Source organism: Dermacentor variabilis, chromosome 7 (genome assembly GCF_050947875.1).
Source record: "Dermacentor variabilis isolate Ectoservices chromosome 7, ASM5094787v1, whole genome shotgun sequence".
Lineage (NCBI taxonomy): Eukaryota > Metazoa > Arthropoda > Arachnida > Ixodida > Ixodidae > Dermacentor > Dermacentor variabilis.
The window spans coordinates 72,378,643-72,402,123 of record NC_134574.1 but is presented as its reverse complement, the minus strand read 5'-3'; the positions used below and the strand labels follow the sequence as shown (position 1 = coordinate 72,402,123).

At 45.7% G+C, this 23,481-nt stretch overlaps 1 protein-coding gene across 1 annotated transcript; it reads left to right on the top strand.

The window, feature by feature from the left end:
* The first annotated feature begins 5,735 nt into the window (after nt 1-5,735).
* On the top strand, nt 5,736-7,304 carry LOC142587527 (5-hydroxytryptamine receptor 1-like). Its single transcript, XM_075698605.1, has one exon. The coding sequence runs from the start codon at nt 5,966-5,968 to the stop codon at nt 6,776-6,778; it is 813 nt and encodes a 270-aa protein (XP_075554720.1). The 5' UTR covers nt 5,736-5,965; the 3' UTR covers nt 6,779-7,304.
* The last annotated feature ends 16,177 nt before the right edge of the window (nt 7,305-23,481 follow it).

The window sequence follows — 23,481 nt, the reverse complement described above, 5'->3', positions numbered from 1 at the left end:
ACGTCATTACGAACAATAGGGCTTCATGCTCAAAATGTGCACAACTTCTGGTGGACGCTGCCTCGCCCTGGAGGAAGCAGGACTGTCTGGGATAACCTCATGGTTCAGGTCGCTGAGGCGCCATAAAACTTTGTACGCACCAAAGTACCGCCTGAGTAGCTTTTCTGAAAGCCCTTGCCGACGGATGGGACTCCAAACCCACACTTTGTCACCTGGATGATATGTGATGTAGCGGCACCGTAGATTGTAGCGTCGAGCATCGTAGTCCTGTTGTCGCGCGATTCTGACGCTGCCGAGTTGCCTCACTTCTTCAGCACGTTGAGCGAAAGCTTCAGCGTCCGTGCCGCTATCACCGCAGTCATGTGGCAACATTGCAGCGAGCATCGTCGTCACTTCACGGCCATGAAGTAGGCTATCTTTCGCGTTGTTTCCTGTTGAGCAGTGTTGTAAGCGAATGTCATCCAGATTTTGTGCTCGACGTCTACGTACATACTCAGCATGTCGACAATAGTCTTGTTCAAGCATTCTGTTAGGCCGTTCGTTTGCGGGTGATAGGCTGTGGTCTTTTGGTGAGCCGTGCCACTGAGACTAAGCACTGTCCTTAGAAGCGTAGCCGTAAAGACAGACCCTCTGTCCGTTAGTGTCACCGCGGGTGTAGTTTGCCTCAGAGCCACATTTTCAATAAAGAATCGCGCTGCTTCGATTGCGGTGCCACTTGGAAGGGCCTTGGTTTCTGCATGGCGGGTTATGTAATTGGTGGCAACTATTAGCTACTTAATGCCAGTATTGGAAGTCGGGAATGGTTCGGGAAGGCCCATCCCAATTTGGGCAAATGAGGTCGTGGGCCCTTGGACGGGTTGTATTAGCCCACCTGGTTTCCTACATGGTGATTTGCGTCGCTGACAATCGAGGCTCATGCGCACGTAATGTTTCACAAAGGTGGCAATCCTTGGCCAGTAATATTTCTCTTTCACTCGGGCCAGTGTTCGCGTGTAGCCGAGGTGGCTAGATGTCGGTTCATCTTGGCAGGCTTGCAAGACCTCATGACGCAGGCATGCTGGGACGACAAGTAGGCGGCTGCTTCCGCTTGCAGAGAAGTTCTTCTTGTAAAGAACATCATTACAGAAGCAGAATGATGGAAAGCTCCTTGCAAATGTTTTCGCCGTGCTTGCAATGCGGCCTTCTAGAAATTCGATAATCGGAATCAGTTCGCTGTCTTCCCGCTGCTGACAGCAATCGTGGCCGCGTCTAGAACACCTACAAAAGCCATGTCTTCATCATCTGTGATTTCCTGCTCAATCGGTGACCTTGAAAGGCAGTCGGCGTCGGAGTGCTTGCGTCCGGACTTGTACACCAATGTCATATCAAATTCTTGAATCCCTTGGGCCCCAACGCGCTAGTCGACCAGACGGATGTTTCAAGTTCCTCAGCTAGCAAAGTGAGTGATGATCGCTGAAAACACTGAAGGAACGGCCATTGAGATACGGGTGAAACTTCATAACTGCCGATACCACCGCAAGGCATTCCTTTTCTGTGGTTGAGTTATTAGACACAGCACGTGATATATACATATATTTACCGAGAGAGAAAAGGACAAGCAATATGGCAGACATATACCGTCACAAGTCGCAACAAAGAGAAAGAATGAGCGCTCAGCAATAAAATGAAACACACTGCGAACATTTCACAGGTAATATAAAGCAGTACTCATATTCTGGTATTCATAGCGCTAACAGGCTTTTCGCCTTACATCATTGCATGTCATGAAGCACTGTTTATTAAAAACTCAAGTGAGGGCTTAACAACAAACGGACAGTTTGCGCGAATACATAAGACCATTCAGAGAGTGCGAATTATCGCTGTTTAGCCAGCGAAGTTTGGCTCCGTGAGCGTCGTATTCTTATCGGCTATTTGTGTCCCCACGTTTTATGCCAACACTGGGCCCGTGGGGATGAAATTTATCATACTTTTGCTTTAATGTTTTGTTTCGCTGCGCACAGGACCAGATTTAAACATTTGAAAATAATTTCAGAAACATTTGAGCTTAAGACGACTATTCGATTGGAAAGCTCAATTAATAAGGCACTGTTTGATTCGTTATTTGAAAGTTTCGAATATCGGCACACGTGTACCAACCACACTGCGTCTTTCCTGCTTTTCTTTTTCTTTTTTTTCGCGGTGGGTGCCTTGAAGTACGACTCACCAATGAGCTATAACTAATATTCTGCTAACTCCAAAATAACACACTGGTTTTCTTCTTACCTCACCTCCCGTGAACAGTTTGTACACCTCGAAGGTTTTCAATCGTCTTCTTCCCCTGTGGTTTCAGGTGTTCCACAGGGAAGTGTCTTGGGCCCCCTTTTATTTTTCCTTTTCAGAAATGACCTCCCGAAAGCTATCACGGTCCCAATCAGACTTTTCGCTGATGGTTGTGTCGTATACAAAAGAATTAGGACCCCAACTGATCAAGAAAAACTGAATGCTAATCTGCATGCAATAGAACATTGGTGCGCTAAGTGGCAGATGGTGGTTAACTCTGACAAATCCGTAATTATGTCTGTTACTAGAAAGAAAAATATAATGATATACCCTTACTGCATTGCAGGTAAACCAGTTAATAGAGTCCATCAGCATAAGTATCTCGGCTTAACCTTCCCTTCTGACCTATACTGGAATACACACTTAGATAATATATGCTCCAAGGCACGCAAAGCAATTTGGGCACTAAGACGCAAAATCCGTAATGCAACTCCCGATGTAGAAACACTCACTTATAACACCCTTGTACAACCTGTAATTGAATATGGCAAAATTGTTTGGGATCCTTACACTGCGTCTAACAAATTAAATATTGAGAAAGTTCAGAAACTTGCTTCCCGTTTAATTTTCAATAAATATCGCCGAACTGATTCACCAACCGAATTATGTAAATTAGCAAACCTTAAAAGTTTAGAATACTGCACTAAGGTAGATAGGCTGAAGTTTCTTTACATTTTAATTCATGGCCACTTGAATATCAACACATCACCATATCTTACAATACACCCTAATGAGACATCAAGACATCGCCATTCCATGCACATTCCTGTGCCGCGTTCTCATAACGATTGTTTTAAGTACAGTTTTTTTCCTCGTGTTATTAAAGAATGGAACATGCTGCCTGATACCATTGTAAATATTAACTCCCTCGATGCCTTTCTAGAATGCCTGAAATCTTACCTGGACCGTAGTACACCAATGTAATAGTTGTGCCTCAGCACTTGCATCCGTTTTCTTATCTACTGTTTGATTTTTCCTTTGTCTTTTGTGTCGATATCGTAGTTGTGAAATGTACCTTGTTTAGAACGGGAATTTATTAGATTTTCCACTCCTGTAATAGCCTGAGAAAGGCTGACAGTATGAATGAATGAATGAATGAATGAATGAATGAATGAATGAATGAATGAATGAATGAATGAATGAATGAATGAATGAATGAATGAATGAGCGAATTCGTCAGGTTTGATGCATCAAGGCACCCCGGGGCTTCAGGAAGATACGTAGCAGAGGCGAACGACTCGCTTATAATTCACCTTTTAATGACCGGCATATCAGATGTGCTACCTGAGTTTGACACCTCAAAACTCTCACTTAACCGTGGGAAACATCACTCATAGCCGATAGTACCGTTTCTGATACGAAGTTAGAGTTGAGGATACTTTAGGAAACGAATTACTGAATAAGTACAGCCCTCATATTGTTCTTTACACAATCTACATTTTATTGTTTTTTCTATAAATGTGCTTCCGCGGCCAAAAATAAAAGTGAGCGAGTTGTTTTGAATTAACTTCATGTGGAGCTATGTTTGCACACTAGAGTGTTTAAGGTTGGTTACTTTATCCGGCTTCTCAGAACATGTGTATTGTTTGCTGCGCCCGAGTGGTCCGTCCTTCACGCGCCTCTCTTGTTTGCTATATTCACTCTCGTGTCGAGCTACCCAAGATCGTGTCCCATCACAATTTAGCATCGCTCTTGACCCGCTTCGCAATACACGAAAATCGCTATCAGAAGCGTAACGCCAGTCGTCCTGGTCATTCAAGTAGATGAAGGCTTGCCGTCGCGTTCGCGCTTGAACCTAGGCACACAGCCCTTGCCAACTCATTGCGACAAGACTGCTTGAGTTTCCCCAGATTTGCTTCATCATTCCCGTGTGAAGGAGCAGGTATTCTTATGTATTTCTTCTCAAGGCAGTCATTACAAAAATGTCTACATTTGCCATGGTATAGGAAAAGGTAATGCCCTTTAGCGTTTGTCCGTGTTCGGTGTGATCCTGCGTAACACCACTCTACGTGCGAACATTGCCGGCACATTGATTTCGAGAGGGTACTGGTTCTTTATGTGCGTTTTTATATTTTCGAAACAGTATTTTTTATTAGGAACACGATAAAAGGACTCATGTAGCTTTTCCGTAGCAATAGCACAAACGCGGACAACCAAAGAAACTACTTCATTTACAGGAAGTACGTAGCCGAATTCAAGCCGTGCGCCTCAAGTACAGCACTCTTATTTCTCCTTCCTATCGGGCTTTCTTTTTTTTTTTTTGTACGCGCCGATGCTCAAGCCCATTTCACTGGCCGCCTCCAGCTGCAAACTTCGGGAGACAGAACTAAAGAAGGCACAAACCAATTTTGACATACTGCAATGTGTCAAGACAACATACACCGAGAGAAGTCCTTTGTTTTCATGCTGTTATACATGGTACCTACACCCGAGAAACTCGGGCACCTGAATAACTTGACAATTTCACAGGTAATTAAAGAGTTTTATTCTCTACGAATTGCGTAGTTGCCAGGAATTAGGGATTTCAAGGCACCCAACGAAGTGCAGGTGTGTCTCACGTAGACAATGGATCTTTACTAAAGGATATCAAAGCTTACTGGCAGCACCAATATAGAAGTCCATGTATTTTTCTCAATCAGCTCTTCGAGAAAAAAAAAGCGACTAGAGCATGAGAGGAACAAAAAACAATTATTTCCCATTCACATGAGCGAAAGGTGACGAGCTTGTGAAGTACATGAGTGTACTGATCAAGTACCACAAGCTCACTGTTATCATTCTCCATAACCTGTACTTCCCCAACCTGGGAACTTGAACATTCCCGACCCGGTTATTGAGAAAAGTGTGCTGCATAGTGCTAAAATTATGACAGTTGTCCACACGTCTGATAACACAGTTCCTGACTTAGGTAACGGCAACAATAAATCCACAATAGCGAGCGTGAAGTAAGTATTTGCTTGTCTTGTTCTGTACTGACAGCGTACACGCGTTCAGCCGTCAGCGTAACAACTTAAAACAATGGTATACGATAAAGAATATATGACCTATATCGAATGACCCTATATGTGCATTCAGGGATCCAAAATAGGACATGTGTGTTTTCCTATATGATATGGCGCACGTCGCGTCTCATCCCGATATCCAGTTCATGAACATATGCACATTCCTTAAATAAGCCAGTATATGTGAATATTTCACATCAGTCAAATGTAACGTGATGATATGGCCATACGGGGATTCTATATCGTAATGTAAGACATGTCCATAAGATATATGTAATATACGGGTATTTATTTGGTATCCCCATATCTTCCCATCGGATTACTGATTACGGAGCACAAGCTTTTTTCGTTAGGGTACACGCGCAACTGAAGCCCATGCTTTTGTTTTTCGTTGTGCAGGCGTGAGCGGCCCCCGGGACGTACAGACACCAGCCGTATCAGCAGCGTGGACGGCTACGTGCCGTGACCCCACATCCAGGCTGAGTGGGCTGGCGCTCGCCCTGTGCCTCGGAGCGCTCATCGGCGCCACGGCAGTGGGCAACGCGCTCGTTTGCCTCTCCGTATGTCTCGTCCGCCGCCTGCGACACCCGTCGAACCACCTCCTCGTGTCCTTGGCCGTCTCCGACCTCTGCGTGGCCCTGCTGGTCATGCCTCCCGCCCTGCACCTCGAGCTCACCGGTCACCGCTGGGACCTCGGTCCGACGGCCTGCGACGCGTGGGTGTCCGTGGACGTTGCCTCCTGCACCGCCTCCATCCTAAACCTGTGCATGATCTCCGTGGACCGCTACCTGGCCATCACGCGACCCTTGACCTACGGCGTCCGCCGCACGGCGCGCAGGGCCTGGGCCTGCATCGGCGCCGTCTGGCTTCTCGCCGGGCTCATCAGCGTGCCACCCCTTCTGGTACTCGGCAACGAGCACGGCACTCCCGATATGCCGACCTGCCTCGTCTGCCAGCACCTGGCCTACCAGCTGTACGCCACGCTCGGAGCTTTTTACATACCCTTGGTGGTCATGCTCGCCATGTACTGGAGGATCCACCGAGCCGCCAAGAAGGTCGTCGAAGCCGAGCACAGGGCGAGGCCAGGACCCCGTACGAGGAGCCTGAGGGTCGCCGTGAGGGAGCGCAAGGCTTCCATAACTCTGGGAATCATCCTGACTGCCTTCACAGCCTGCTGGCTTCCTTTCTTCGCCATCGCTCTGGTGCGACCGTTGGGAGGCCAGCCTCTGCCGGATTGGGCGCACAGCTTCGCGCTCTGGTTGGGCTACGCCAACTCGGCGCTGAATCCGGTCATCTACGTCACGTTCCACCACGACTTTCGGCGGGCGTTCCGGGATTTGCTTTGCCTGCGATGCGATGGGCGGGAAGGCGGAAGCAGCGCAGTTGAGATTGGAAGCGGAAACGGGGAAGGAGGAAAACTCCTAGGCATAAAGAACAAAAGTAATCGAACCTGGACCTGACCGCGGTGGTCGTCGCCGGCAGGACTCCACTCCTACAAAGGCGACGTGGGCGGGAAACCCAAGAAAGAAAACGGAGAGAGACGGCTCCACAAAGAACATCGCCATCAAAGTCAAGCAACATGTGACTCGACTGCGACGCCCACCACTCCTCCGTTTCATTGACCTACCGCCTCATCGCACACCGGTGAATTGAACAATTCACCCACCAATCACACCAAAAATTACCTATTTTGTGTCCGGCTGGTTGAAAAACAGCGCGGAGTCCTCCAAGTGCACCCTGACATCCCTCTACCGAAGCCTTGGCAATGGCATCTATCTGATGCAACAGGGCCAGCCGCGTGACAGATGGGTTAGGCAAACCATGGGCTGCTTGCGCAGGCTGTCAATTTTAAGTGAAAGACATAGTGCGACCTGTTTTGTCTAAGCCTAACGCTTTAGTGCATGGTACCGAACATGCACTTCAGGACAGTGTCATAAGCACGACGCCAGAATATGCGTCTTTATTAAAATTTCTGGCGAAAAAGCAGATAATTTCAGCTTTTACTTCGAACATCCTTAAAAATGTGTTTGCTTACTTTACACGGCACAAGTGAGCAAGAACACCGACATCATCTGCATAAAGTAACTGCGTAAATAATATCCTTAAAAAGGTAGAACCAATGTTTTAGTAAGGGCTCTAGTGGTAAAGTTTAAACTTTCAGTAGTTCTATTTTTATTATGATTTCGACAATCATACTCTCCTGTGTAATCATTATAAGTATGTTTATGCAAGTGGCCAATAATGATTCCCGACGATTCGAGCTTTTGTCAAAACTTACTTGACGGCTTAAAAGTACATTCAATTTAATCGGATAGTTAGCGATGTTATACATTCCATATAGTTCTTGCTCTGAAGAAGGGAAGTTCTTTGGTGAAAAAGTTAGCGCCAGCAAGAAGCTTCCGTTGTCCACTCCACTTCTGATTTTGCACATGTATACGCATATTTCGAGTGTCAATTCAGCTGTCGTATTTTTTTCTGCCAACAGCATATAAACATTTTCAATAGAAGTTACGACTGAAACTATCACCTGAAATACATGACGCCACAACGACAATTGAAATGATTGAAATTCAAAGCGATTATCCACAAGAATATCAGTAAGGTAAGAAAATTCACGATGCCTGAAATATCATAAATTCTTAGAAAACAAAACGCAAGCTATCTTTTATGAAAATAACTTCTATATTCTTGAAGAACTTACAAATAGCAGTAGCAAGACTTACTCCTATGCAGAGATTGTCTTCTATGGTGATTCCTGTAAGTTCTTTTCACATGCGCGGGAAGCAAACTTGGCTTCAATTGGTGTACGTATGTTTTTAAGGATGACAGTTATAACTGAAATACTTCAAATACAATATTCCACACTGGCCGCACCCATGGCTCCCCCTCCAAGAGCATTTTTCATCAGCCAACATTAGTGCGCAGAATATGAACATGTGAAACGCTGATAGTCATGCTAACAGGGGCGCTGTAACGCAAAGATATTCCATTCAATTTCTGCCATTACCTCTACACAATTTGTCCAGCCATTTTGGAGCCATGCCCGCTTCTCTCTGTGACACGATTCACGAAAATTGCAACAGCTCGTCATTTTTATTTGACGTTCGCACAGTGATACTGCATGACTGGGCCCAACAAAAGTAAAATAAACGTTCCCCTTTTACACCTTCTTTGACATTTGTATTCCCCTACTGGTCACAGTTTTTCGGGCTGCATCCACTTGGTCTGTCTGTGATGCGACGTCACAAAACCGCGACAACTCACGACGTCAAAGTGGCGCCTACGCACTAAAGATGCAATAATATGCCGAACAAACATGAAACTTTTTTGGAATAGCCGGTAACTGGGGCCCTATAACGCAAAACTATTTTGATCTGCTTTTATTCCAAACTGGTGATGTCAAATTTACGTAACTGCCGACGCCAGCATCGGGTGGACACTTGCAGCATTGTTCGAACCAACCAATCAAATGTTCTCCTTGTTTATGGAAGGTCACTTTTGTTTGCTTTCAAAACGAATAACATTGTCAGTCTTGATAGGTTTCTTTAGCTAGTTGGCCGATAAGAGGCGAGGAGCACGCAGCAGTGACGAGTGTTTGGGTAGGTCCGAGCTAGAGCACTGAAGGCTGATAACCGGATGAGCAGGGTGGTGCCGGAGTCTGCGATTGGCCTGTTTCCCCTTGCAAAGCTTGCGGGGGGCTCGTCAAAATTGCGGTGTGGTGCAACGGGAGGTTAAAAATGGCGCTAAGACAAATCTTCAGCGAAGAATAGTTGGGAGAGCAATGTTGTAAATATGCTGAATGGGCTTTACAATGTGCTACTGTCATGCGAAAATGTTTCCTATACGCAAAGAAATTCATGGTCCCCGGCAGCTCGAAGTAACCATTGTCCGAATCTATTCCTTTCGGAACGAGACAATTTCCGGCTATTCTGGAAAAATTTATCATTTTTGTTCGGCATATTAACGCACCTTTAATGCGTACACGTCATTTTGACGTGGTTAGTGTTCGCAGTTTTGTTACGTCGCGCCACAAATAGGCGGAGTGGATGCAGCCCGAGAACTTTTGACGAATAGTGGAGAGCTAATCTCAAAAAAGGAGTATAATCGGAAAAGATTATTGTAAATTTATTTGATATAATCATACATAATCAGTGTGTACACGCCATAGCACACGGGTAGTTCTCGTGGTTTCCGTGACGTCACGTGACAGACAGGCGAAGCGGGGGGGGTTGGGGGGTGGCCCGGAAGATATTTGACCAATCGTGGAGGACTGAATACAGAAACGAAATAAAAACACTTTGGAAAAGCTTTACGTTATAGCGCCCCCTGGCCCCGTTTCCAATGGAATAGAAAACGTCTACCCACCAATCGTTCTGGCACTGGCTACTCGGAACTGCCGGGGAGGCTGAATTTCTCTGCCAATAATAAGCAATCTTGCTAGCTAGTGTAAAGTTGTTGAGCCCTTTCGGCACGTATACGAGATCGCTCTGCCAAATCTTCATTGACGTACCGTTTTACCAGCATATTTAACGCCTCCCCATTGCACGCTGCCACAAATTTCGACCAGCCACAGCAAGAAGTAGGCGGGAGGAAGGGGGCCAATCGCAGACGGCCGGCACCACTCTCGTTGCCTGATCATCTACTTGCACTGCACTAGCTTGGCTCAACCAAACCCTCTCCACTTCTGCGTGCTCCTTCGTCCTTGTCCGCGATTTACTTAAGAAAAACCTGTCGAGGTAGGCAATGGTATTCGCTTTGAAAGCAAACAAAAGTTGTCTGCAATAAACGAGCAGAGCGTTTCATTGGAGTCTTCGAACAACGATGCGGGTCCCTGCCTGATGTTTGCGTCGGTAGTTACGTAAATTGAGACTAAGCGAGACCACAACAGCATCACAATTGCATAGTTTTACAGTATAGGGCCCCTGCTCTTGTAGACTTATCGCCGTCAAGCTCCCGAAGAAGCTTCGGCACAAAATTATTTCTTAATGTCTCGCGCAAGCGCAGAAGTTTGCCTGCGTTCCACACTAATTTGCTTTGACATCATAATCCTGTGCATACGAATCTGGAACCGTATTCACAAAGTAATTGATCCGCATGTGCGGTTTAATTTTGGCAGTCTGCCTTCGGTGATGCTTTGTCCGAAATAATATTTTTATGGTGTCTCATCTGATAGACAGACCTAGCGCAATAACTTCTTTGTGAACGCAGGCCGTGTTTAGATCGCATCACAGACCGTATAAATATGATGCCATACATCTGCTGCCAAGTGAATTGCATGATGTCATGACCATCTGGCGTTTGCCGTGTCCTTGTTATGCTAGATGCTTGAAATTATTGACATGGCAGATCAATTTTACAGATATTTACAAGGTGATCAAGTTTTAAGAACTGGGATTGTCCCCCACTCCAGGGTACAGTAAGAAGCTACAAACAAAACCTAGATGAGTTTCTCATAAAGGAAGCTTTGTGGTTGAAGAAAGTTATTCTGAGGTGCAAAGCTTTCTTGCGAAACGTGTGTTGGTCAGTAAGGTAGGCTAATGCTACCCTTGATTGGATGACAATTTTTGTTTTTCATTTGGAATTACACGTAAATGAGTGATTTAGACAGGTCTGAACCTGTCAGACTCCACAGGCAATCTGCCTAGTCGAGTGAATACTGGCGGCCACATCTGCTGTTGCTTCTCAAGTGTTACAGGCTTCAATCTAAGTATGGAAAAGAGAGCAATGTTAAAGGTGGTGCACCACAAGCAATTGAAACTTAGGTTTGTCAAATGTGCTCTAAAAATTGAATTCGCATATTCGCAGTAAATTCATTTATTTATTGAAGTGTTAGATAACCGCTACACATGAGTTAACTAAGGTTAACAAGAATTCAGATAGCTGCTGATAAGTCTCATGCATCTGCATAGAGATATGGTGTATGGACATCTTGCATGCCTCTTACTCTTGGAGCACAGCCACAATCGGTATGCATTTCTTGCGGTCCCCTACTGGCAACCGTTCGCTGCATTCCTAGGAATCCTTCGATCGAGCACTGTTTATTACTAAACATGTGTCGTTCATTTCAGTTTTGCGCGTTTTGACTGCGGTATAACATTTCCTGAATATAAAGCAAGGATGGTGCGCGAACCTGCTGCCGTCACAGAACATCAATACATCAAGATTACCTTACTCACAAATGCATAAGTTTATTGGTTGCATTTTGCCGATATTTAGTTTAAAAGTTATTATAGACTTACGAGCCTAATTATTGATTTATTCCTTCTTTTTAGGCATTTTAAATATTGATGTTGCACGTTCCGAAAATCCACGCAGATGTCTTCGAGTTCAGTAATCGTCCCAAGAGCGGCTTCCCATACTCTGATGTGAAATGAAACATAAAGGCGACGCTTCACAGCTGCCTAATTCACATTCCAATGCTCAGTAAACTTATTACCGGCAACTTGTACAATAAGCACCTGTGTACAGGCACGTAGTATCTGTTTTTTATATATATTTCCAGTTCGACTGTTATTTTAAGTGTAAAGGGCACCAGTGTTTCAATGTCAACTTACCTCTGCACAAAATCGGACTTGTTACCGCAGTTATTTAGTAAATGAATCAATCTACAAACGCTTTTCTTAATAATGGGAGCACAGTCAAATTGTAATATCAGCTTTTTTTCCACCTCGCACAATAGGAACCTATTATTAAATAAACTTCTCTTTCAAATTTAAATAAAAATATCCTGCCCACGTGACCTGTACCGTTTCCCTCGCCGAGCAAGACTTCGAAGTTCTTATCACTTAAGGAACTGCAGTGCAAGGAAATAAACTGTCTAGCACATTTATGACATATACCGCAGTTGACTAATGAAATTTGAACTAAACAATTTAACTCGGTAATAACTACATGCTTACGAATTTTATATTTATTGACCCAGGCTTTGTTACACCTATAAGTTGTCAAAAACCTAAATACATCACTTGCATGAAACGAAGTTTCTCATTCCTTCTGCTAAATGAATGAATTAATGAATGAATGAATTCTGGCGTTGTACGTGCTAAAACATTGATTTGATTAAAAGGCACGCCTTAGTAAGGGACTCCAGAAAAATTTGAACCGCCTGGGGTTCTTTAAAGTGCACCGAATGTACGGTACACGGACTTTTTTGAATTTCACCCCCACCGAAATATAGCCCCGAAATGTGATCCCGCGTCCTCGGTCTTAGTAACGCAATGCCATAGCCACTACGCAACCACGGCGGGTTCTTGTTCTGCTCCGTCCTATCATTTTTCGTTAGGATTTCACTCGTCTACGAAACTACACAATGCTACATACACGCTTCGTAAGGTTACGTTGTATGCGATATCAACACACGAGCATTCCTCTGCCTTGGTTGGGACTACGTAGCAGACGCAGTTACGCATAAAAAACTGCGTACCTTTGCGTACGGCGCAACGCGAAGCGACAGTAGCGCCGAGTGCGTTGCAACGGACGCAAGCTGGTGCAACGAGGTATTTGCAAAATTTCCTAAGTTGGCAGTGCTGCAAGGGTGGTTTCAAATCCAAGAACTCTCGTCCGCAGACTGCATGTTGCCCTCTGCATGAACGAAGTCTTTCTGAAAATTTCATGTCCGCCTGCATCTGCTACGGGTGTTCTGCCTTTCCCCCACTAAGAGGTGTTGTTTCAATTATATATCGTATAAAACCTCGAAGTGCTCAACCTGAACCTCTCATAGGTGGAAGTTTGGCCTTAGTAAAGGCGAGGCTATTGAACGGAAACACTATATCGGTCTACTAGCCAGTGGACTAGAGAGCTCGATTGGAAAACAGCCTTTCTTGCGCATGCGCAGCGCCATCTTTGCAGATGGTCTACTTTAACCAGAAAATGAAGGTATTCATTGATTACCTTCACCAGGTGTAAAAGGTAAAAATGAAAAGAGCTGAGTGACCGAACACGTCAGGCGAAAAGGAATACGAGATGACTGAGCATTTTCCGAGCTAACAACACCGCCGTCGCCATAGCCGGAGTTCAGACACAAGGGTGCTTATGGGTCATAGTTTTCAGGAGAGTGACAAAACTTAATTTGATCCGAATCTCTTCCCTAAACATGACATTGATGGCTCCATTGTGTAACTCTGCTGTAAATAATAAACCATGGTTTGTATATACTCTGTATATATGATACTGTATGTTCTGCCTGCAATAAAGAAAATACAAAAGAGGACAGTTTTGGTTTACCGATGTCTGTTTATTTGATAATTTGGAACCGGTTCAGAAATCTTATAGAAATTTGGATGCAGTTTATGTAACTTTTGGTGTACCAACTCCTAATAAGAAAATGAAAGATAACCGTTTTTATAGAAGGTGATGAGATGGAAGTGTTGAATCTGTGAACATCAGTAAAATGCGGTATGGCGCCATCAGGTTTATGTCATGTCTTCAATGACATCTCGTGAGAATTTCTTGTTAGCACGTCGCCGTTGTGTGGTTCAAAGAAAATATTTCTGGAGGAACACTTTTGCATGGTGGACATGAACTTTAATCTTCAAGTGGCACTCCCTTGGCATCCATGACATTCAGTTACACAGAAACACAAAGTCACTGAATGCTACATGTTCTTATCTACATGTCCTTATCTGTAATATTTATGCTAGGAACACATGCGCAGCTAACACCAGTTTTTCTAATGTGTGCAGCCTCTGTTATCACCCTTTCTGTTTTTGTTTTTGCATGCTTAAAGAAAGTAGTCTGATCTAAGTGTGATGTGCATCTGCACCGGTTGCACGGATTTGCAAGGTGTCCACAGGATTTGTTTCTTAAGGCGAAAGCGTTAGACCTTTGCTTCAAAGTCGCGTTGTGAGGAACAGAAAATCTGAGCGCTCGGGCCATTGCTCGTGAGTTCGTCGTCGTTTTTTCCACATCACTGCCACATGAATGCCACATCGATGCCACATCAATCAATGCCACATCAATGCCACATCGATGCCACATCGATGCCACATCAATGCCACATCAATGCCACATCAATGCATCATTGATGCCCCATCGATGCCGCTAATCAGGTCAAAAGGCACGGTTAATTAATGTAGTTAATTAAAGCACTCGAACCCACGAATTTCTTGGGAGTCCAATCCTCGACCTTTGAAGTTATTTAGGGCGAAGGTGATTAAGGCACACCTAATTAGTGTAACTTCAGTTAAGGCAATTGAGCCAATGACCTTTAGTGGGAGAAAACAAGTATTAAGAAGAATTAACGGATTCGAATGCGAATCTCAAGTAATTTAATGGGAGTATCTTGAGCGCTCAGGCTTTCGCCTTCATCCTCTTCAATGTATGTCAAAGTGCCTGTCAGTTTTGACTTTTAGATAATGTTCGCATTCCCTCACATTGTAGCATCGGTCTGTCTGACCGATGTATACACAACCACAACTTAAAGGTCGTACACCGCGTGCGCTACGCAATCAGTGTAACGATCAGCATGCTTCTTTGTGCTCATTTTTGCTTTGTTTCGTCTGCAAAGCGAAGATTGATCCAAACTTGCAAGGGGCAGAAAACACTGCTTTGACGTTATATCTGTTAGCCACCTTCCTAACGTGGTGGGAAATTCTGCATATGTAGAAAATGGCTTACGGCCTTCGTTTATCATTTACTTTTTTGGCCTGGGTTCCTTAGATCCTGTAAGACGGACTCGCATACAGCAGTGATAAGAAAGCAAGGCAATCCGGCAGCGCCTAGGCGCTCTACGTGATTATTCATACTTTCTGTGATGGTATGAAAGCAGCTTTTTTCTAGAGAAGCTTTCACTCCGGAGATTGCGATACCTCTTTTAACAAGTGTAGTGCGTGCACTGCCGTGAGCTAGAAGGCTTTTTGTCCATTGGTTATAGATCCAGTAAGCATTGTCTTTGTTGAACGTTATGCTGTTATTTGTTAAGTTGCGCGCTGTTATTGCTTTGACTTTCACAGGTTAAACTCAGCCCACGGGATCCTAAGTTAATATATTAGTATTCATCCCGATCGACTTCTCTAAATTGGTGGCACAGAAACCTCGCCATACTATAAACCAGACCCTTGACTGGTTAACATCCCTGCCTTTCTATATTCCTCTCTCTCTTTCTCCCTCTCTCTCGAAATACTAGGTAGTCTACCACGTATCTAAACACATCGATGACTTAAGAGGCAGCGATCTTAGCATTAGTACGCGTGTGAACTGGTGCTAAGCAGGCGTCACATAATACGGGTGCAACTGATGAATCTGTACATATGCGTGTCTTTTTGCACATAGCGCTTACCATTAAAATGATGGCCCTTGAGTGAAGGTAAAAATTCAGAAGTTCTAAAAAGTGTTCTCTGGTTCGTTCTCGATCCCTAGAGTTCTCAAGGCTGACGTCCCCCGATTGTTCAATGCATTTAAATACAGCGCTGAAGAGGCTTTGATGTGGTATGGAATGGGAGAGGTCCTCGACATCGCGTGAGAATGCGAAGCGTCCATAAGCGTCAATCATTTAGTCCACCTTCCTCCCATTAGCTTAACCAGTTCCGTTGAACTTCTGACCATAAAGAGATAATGAAATGCGAGTGGCCTTAATTGACACTGCTGGTAGACGCTGCCAGGTGCCCCTTTATGAAACGATCGTCCTCAGAGGGGAATACAATTTGTGCCTCTTGGCTGAGAAAAGAACATCTAAGCAGAAATTATCAGTTTTCTACGGGTTTCCTCGGACTATCGTGGTTCGCTTTCTTTAAATATTAGACGCCGCCTTGCTTTTATTCTTCTGGCACAGAGACTAGAATGCCACTAAATGCCTTTGCATTGCGGTCAATGCTCTGCACTGAAAATTACCTACAGTCTTTGCAACGAAGCCCCTCTCCTTGCCGGCCTGTACAGCAGTCAAATCTTGCTGCTTGAGAAAGTTAACCGTGTTCCTTAACGGGTGTGTTTTCGTTCTGCCATGACTCGCATTTGGTAGGGCACTATCGACGCCTTCACTGATGGCTCGTTCATGGTTGCGCTCATCAACGCAGTTTACTACGTCCCTCACCATGGCGAGAAACGGGTGGCGTAGATACCCCCTGTCTAGATTAGCCCGGGAGGGTATAAAAGTGGAGCCCATACCGAGGAACATCCAACCGATATATAACTAAGGTCGCAGAAGAGTATGAGCTAGAATCATCATTGAACGGATCGATCCTTACGGGGCAGATACACCCTTCGTCGACGACGCCAAATTCGGCAGCGAAGACAGGTTTGCAATCTCGATCGTTGACACGCGCGGAGCATTTATCGGCGCCGCGTCAATCTACACTAAACAGGCAAATGAGGCAGAGGAAACCGCGATACCCTTGGCTCTTCAAGCCGCAAAAGGCCCGACGACCATTTTCTCCGACTCGCGCACGGTGGTCAGGGCTTTCTCGTCCGCACTAGTTTGCAAACACGCAGTCGGCATCGTCAAGAGATTCTTTCGTAGTACTACGGGCGAAGAAACTGGAGGTCATAGCATATTAAATTGTTCCCGCCCACGTGAACAATATAACTAACCAAGCGGGTTGCAACCCTAACGAACGGGCCAACTGCCTGGCGCGTGAATTCACGAACCGCGCCCGAGCTAACGGTCCAGCTCTCTTGCAGGATTGCCCCTTCAAAGATCATCTTACCACTTATCACGAAATTACGTCGCATTACAGACAATGCACGAGGAAATTCCCTCCTCCTAGCCCGAAACTGAACAGTGCTGAGGCTGCTACTTTCAGGCCATTACACACGAGATCGCATTTCACCCACAGGGCGCTTACTTCGATAGACCCAAACTTCCCGCAGTCGTGCTCCAAATGCGGTCACACCAGTTGCTCCTCCGACCACATGATCTGACAGCTCCGTCCTCCAATATAAGTCCAAGTGGGGTGCCTTTCTGAAGAGCTTGGAATTCACGCACCAACTACAGGCCACCCAGAGAGCCCGCGACGACGCAGAGATTTGCCACATCCCGGTCCCGTTGTGGGCGGAGCCACCAACTTGATTGGGGAACCTACGGCTCCCCCCAATCATGTTCCTCGGGACACTTCAATGAAGTTGTTGTCGATTGTCTTGATGCTGGCTCATAACTGTGTTTCGGCGCTTTGTCCAGAATCCGAATTAGTACCGAAGGCAAATCAGCTTCAATGACCTTGGTGCTTCGTGGTGTTGGTGCCGGCGAAACACTTGGCGGCAGGTGAATGCGTGCTCGCTGCTACAGACACTCAATAACTTGAACTTCCGACTTCTTATATTCTGCGTATTGTCGATATTCTAGCCGTTCATTGATGTTCCGATGCACCAGAACCCGTAACGAATTCTGGTCAAGGCGAACTTGCTGCCATTACTCTGACTTGAACACTTTGCATACTCGCCTACAATGTCCCGAAGGCGATTGGATGATTTCAACCAGGCGTCGAACTTCCAGAGGAATTATCTTTTGCTTGAGGTAGTACGAAAGCATGCTTGGCTTCCATGCTGTGGTCGCGATGTGGTTGACACATGTTGCAATAGCATCTTTGTTGGCTTGTCAAAATAGGAAAGGGTCCAATCTAGAAGAAATTTGCTCTAGAAGAATCCGATCACTTAAACATACAAAAACAAAAACAAAAAGGCAAATAATAGAGGCTGCGCTCATTGTAAAAACTGGTGTTAGCTGTGTAAGTGCTGCTACCTTCAATATTATAGATAAAGAAATGCAGTTTACGAATCCTCACTTATGACACGTTCAGCTTGTGATATCGTGTTCGCATGTAAAGAAGATGGCTTTCTATGCTGCTGTCTTTTTTTCAAATAACATCTTCATCTTCAAATAATTGTTCGAAGCAAGAAGAATTGTTTACTTGTTTCCGCGTATCGCGCGGAATCGCCCAGCTGCGAGTCTACCCGGTATCGTGACGTGCACGTGCCTGTGGCGATGAAGCTGCCCTCGTGCGTGCGCGCACGTGTGCTATACGATCAACTAGGACCTGGACCACCTCGCTCTCCTTCGTGTCATGACTCCATCTTAGGGATGGCAGACCCATATACGTGGTCCCTAGCATCCGCATTCTTGGTATGAGCATAGAAGCCAACGGAGCTAACTATACTGCTCTCTCCAAGATCCTTTGACAGACCGCTAATACATCCAGACTGCTGAAACGAGTAAACAACCAACGAGGTCGTATGAAGGAAGAAAGTCTCAGCCGCCTTGTCCAGTCTTTTATCATCTGTCACATTACTTACGTTGCGCCCTTTCTCAACTGGTACACAGCTGAAAAGACTAAACTGGACATCATCATCAGACGAGCCTATAAGCAGGCCTTAGGACTACTCAACCACACCACCACGGAACTTCTACTACGATTAGGTATCCACAACAATCTAGACGAGTTAATCTAAGCGCAATGTCGATCCTAACTGGAGCGGCTTACCCTCACGGAAACGGGCCGCAGCATTCTAACCAAGCTTGATATAACCTAGCACCGCCAACATGGAGACAAACACCCAACACCACGCGACATTCAGCAATGAATACACACCGACTCTAATCCCCAAAACATGCACCCAGACCAAAACAAAGAACTCAAGAAGGCACGAGGTACCTCCCTCATCAAAGCTTATGCCAACACCGCGGGCGTCACCCTCGGCGACGCAGCTGAGTACCAAGATGGACGGCGCTTTGCGGCGGTTACCACAGCAGGCGACTTGCTCTGACATGCTGCTAGCATCGTTACCCAAAATGCCGAGACGGCCAAGGAAGTCGCCATCGCCCTGCCCACTGTTGACCCAGCCGGTCACACCACACTGAGCGATTCTCGCGCAGCAATCAACAAGTACATCAAGGGTCATATTTCTCAACAATATCTCCGTATCTTACAACAAGCCCCGCATTCGTCTAGAAATAAAATCACCCTCGTCTTGATCCCAGCATACGCTGGCGTTGTCCACCCGCACCTCACCAACCCCAACGCGGTTAAACACTCCGTAGCACGAGGACTAGTCAACGGTGCCGGAGACGGTGCAGGTGCACCCGAAGGACGCGACCGCCTTACAAGATACAACCACCTTGTGAAGTCATTTTACCTCGCAAGAAGAACCTTCCCCACCCCTCACCGCAAGTTAAACAGAGCACAGGCAACAACCCTTCGCCTGTTACAGACCAATACATACCACACCCTCACACGCCATCACATCATATACCCCTACATCTACCCGAGCCAGACGTGCAAGATCTGTAAAACTCAATCAGCAACACTCCCCCACATGCTATGGGAGTGCGAACATCAATACCCAGACCTTAATCCCGTGACCCTCTCGTCGAGATGGCACGCCGCCCTGCGCAGCTCCCATCTTGACGACCAACTCTGGGGGACCCCGCAGGCCTGCGAAGCGGCGAAGAGGCAAGACCTCTACGTCCCATCGTGGGAGGCCTAGGCCCAGCTGACTAAACTGCTGGTGCTCATTAAAGTTCTCTCTCTCTCTCTCTTGAGAACGGTATCCGTTGTGACACCTTTCTCCCGTTGTGGAAGCCTGCTTCAGTGGCAGCGATGGAGTTCCGAGCCACAGAAATGACTGAGACTGCTCATCTTGTTAAAGCAGATATTTCTTACCGAAACACTGAGGACTTGCCCGATCCAGGCTGCTGCTAGGTGCTGCTGCGTCTTGCCGAATTAAAGGAAATACGTATCCGATGGTGGTATCGAACATTGGGCCTCCCAGCGCAACAGCCCGATGCTCTGACCATCAGGCCACAAGGGTACGCGTGACTTCTTTAATGCCAACGCCAAGTAGCTCCTTCAGGGCATTGACGCGGGGGGTCACATCACGCAACACGTGCGTCCGAGTCAGTTTTAGTTTGTCCGCACATTCTGGAATGAAGCGGGCTAAGATGATCAACGTTACCTGCTGTACTTCGCGCCTCACTTCCACCTACTTGATCCTATATCATCGCCATTCCTCCACCGACCTACATCAAGCACCGCCATCGTCCTTGTGACGTCATCCTGCATGCACGTCTCAAGTGTGCGCCTGCATGTCCAGTTGTTTTCATTTCGGCATAGCTTGTGAACGGTGTAGTCTTTAAGGAGATACAACTACACGAGATCGGAGGTGTTAGTTGTGCAATAAGTAAATATAAGTATTAGTTGAGATTACAGGTTGCGTGAAACGACAATAACGACAAACCTACGTATGGCATTTATTCTATGGCATTAATTTATTCGTTGAACAAAAGAAAACCTGGCGTTCAATAGCTTTCTTTCTTCTTTTTTCAGGAGTAACTGCTCGGGAAATATTTCAAAGCATCGTTCTTGTGATACCTTGTTGCCCCCTCCCCACCGTCCATATCGCGCACACACCCTTCATATTGGAACGCGTTTGCTGTGGTTGGTCACCAGCATACACAGTGAAGACGTACTCTGTATACCATGTGTCGCACGTAACTTGGGCCAAAATGTAAATATATGCGAATGCCACGCAGCTGGACAAAACCAAGGTAATATCGTTTGACGTGGCTTGCAGATGCCTAGATTGTCTTTCCACTACACCGAAATAGTCCTAATTATTCAATCAACTTCTCGAATATCATAATTTCATGAAAATATTTCCTGAGAAAATTGTAGAGCAAAAAGAAAAACTCCCGACGCAGCCTTTTGTAGCTCAACACTTAACTATATAAGAGGCTTTTTCGAAGCCTGCGAACGCACGCGAAGTGCATTGGGCGGCCACTCGCGCGACGATGTTTTATGTGTTTGAGGGGCTGAATTTCAACGCGGGCGAAATGAGAGAACACCCATGTACTTAGATTTAGGCCCGCGTTACAGAACCCCTGGTGGTCCAAATTATTCCAGAGTCCCCCACTACGGCGTGCCTCATAATCAAATGGTGGTTTTGGTACGTAAAACTCCATATATTTATTTTTTATTTGGGGGCTGCTTTCATGCGTGGAAAACTACTTTTATGTACCTTGTATTGAGCAAGAGAATGCCGAATCGGGAGTAGCTTATGTTGCTCTTGAATGCTCTCACTGACACTTTTCATTATTTAAAATATTTGAGGACTTGAATGAATAACTATGAATAATTATGCACATAGACTGAATGCAAAAAAAACGTAATCATAGTATATTCAAGAAACGACAGACAGCACTATGTTCTCTCCAGCTATGTAGCATTTCAATATTTTTGAAGTTCGGCTCAACTTATATGAGACATCCTGTATATGAGCGTGACAATATTGAAAAACTTCACGTGTCAAATACTGGAGCATATGTTTCACCCACAAAATGATGTCTCCAGAATTTCATTGCTTTTTTTGGAGTATAGCGTAATGAGTGCGAACTGTCTGCAATCAAACACCTGACGATGCTTATCGTACTTCTTTGGCAACCGTCTCGACTCTCCTCCCGAGGATGTGGAGGTAAGTTCGGCCAACTCTATTCGTGCTCCCGGTTTGATGGACTTCTGCGCTCGCTGAGTAAGCAGGCGCCACCGTTTTCCTGGGTGCCAGTATGGGGCTTTTCAATCTTTTTGAGAGATTCGCCCATGAGGTGCGACTTCAGCGGCGTGTGTTCACGCCTGCCAGCAAAATATAAAGCATACTCTTTCTGGCTAGAACAGCCTAGCAATCTCTATTGAAGCGTATGCATCCGTCTTCTGATAGGAAGTTTCAGAGGACGCTTTTGTCTTTGTTGTGTGAGTGTGTATGTTTGTGTGCGCCTATGCTTGCGTCTTTCTGTATTCTGGCATAGTGCATGCGGGTGTGCGTTTGCGCGTGGGTGCGTGGGTGCGACAAACTTCGCTCAGTAAAAAACGAAAGTTGAAACGCACGGGAACTCAATCACGGTCCCAGTGTTTGAGCTTTCGAGGAAACGTCCGCGGAGCTTTCGAATACTTCGGGGATTGAACGACTTGAAATTCCTGGGGCACCGAGAAATTCAGGTTGCGCAGTGCCGCACGACGTACACGAGAAAGTTTGTGCACAGAAACTTCACGGGTTTGAACAGTCCGAACGCACTCGTCAGTTTAGAAAAAGAAATTGGGCAATTCAACGGAGCATTTAGGCGATGAATACGGATGGGGTTATACACTCATTTGGTGGCGTATAAGAAGACCATAGGGGCGTCAAACTAATGCGGCGAATACTTTTGAAGTGCCAAGATGGAGACATGAATTCTGTGAGAGACTGGCATAGGAAACGTGGGGTGGTGGACTTAATGACAGAATGTAGCCGAACAGCTAGAATGATAAATAAAAGCACCAACTTGCCTCTCTTTCTGTACCTTGCTCGTGAAAGGGAGAACGTTGATTTCTGCTCCTGTAGTAAAATCTGGTTTGTTTTCCGGCGGAATAAAAAATCTTCAAAATGAGTGCTCACACCCACGTGTGCTGCAATGCATGGAATGCAGACCACTACATAAGTTTTGTAAGAGAGAAGGAGAGAGAGAAACTTATTTAATGAAAGACAGAGAGGGTCGGGCCTAAGCTATAACTTGCTCTGGCACGGGGAGGAAAAGGGCTGATGAATGATGATGATGATATGAGGAAGAGGAGGTGTGTATATACAAGTTCACAACGTTGTTGCATATCTAAAGCCATGCGTCCAGCTGAGTGGCTTGTAGAAAAGCTATAGCGGCACTTGTTATCATGGCTGCGCTCTCTGTGTTAGGCCAAGGACCTAAAATAAACTCGTCTGATAGCGGCTCGTATCGATCTTTGCGATTGAAGAGACCAGTTTCTGGCGTTCTTGCGCGTACGTGGGCCAAACACAAAATATATGATCGAGCGTTTCCGGTAGATGACATTAATCACAGTTTGGGCTAATATCACTGCAACTTATCAGATGTCTATAACGGTTTGTGAAAGTGACACCAAGCAGAATCCACTGCACCGTGCTTGTTTGGCTACTTTTGAGCTTGTGAGGCACGCGGAATTTTTTTTCTGGGTCGCATTTGTGCACTCGCTTGTGTCGTCGATCTGGTTGGGTCCAGTGCTCCAACACACGGTTGCGTGTTACACAACGAAGTAATGGGTATGTGTCTGTTCGTGAGAACGGCATGCGTACCTCAGAAGTGTTATTTAAAGCAGTTTTCGCTTCAGCGCCTGTCTGTTCATTCCCTATCACGCCGCACTATGAAGGTACGCATTGAAAAGTGATATTATGGTCATTTCTATTTGTATAGTCGAGT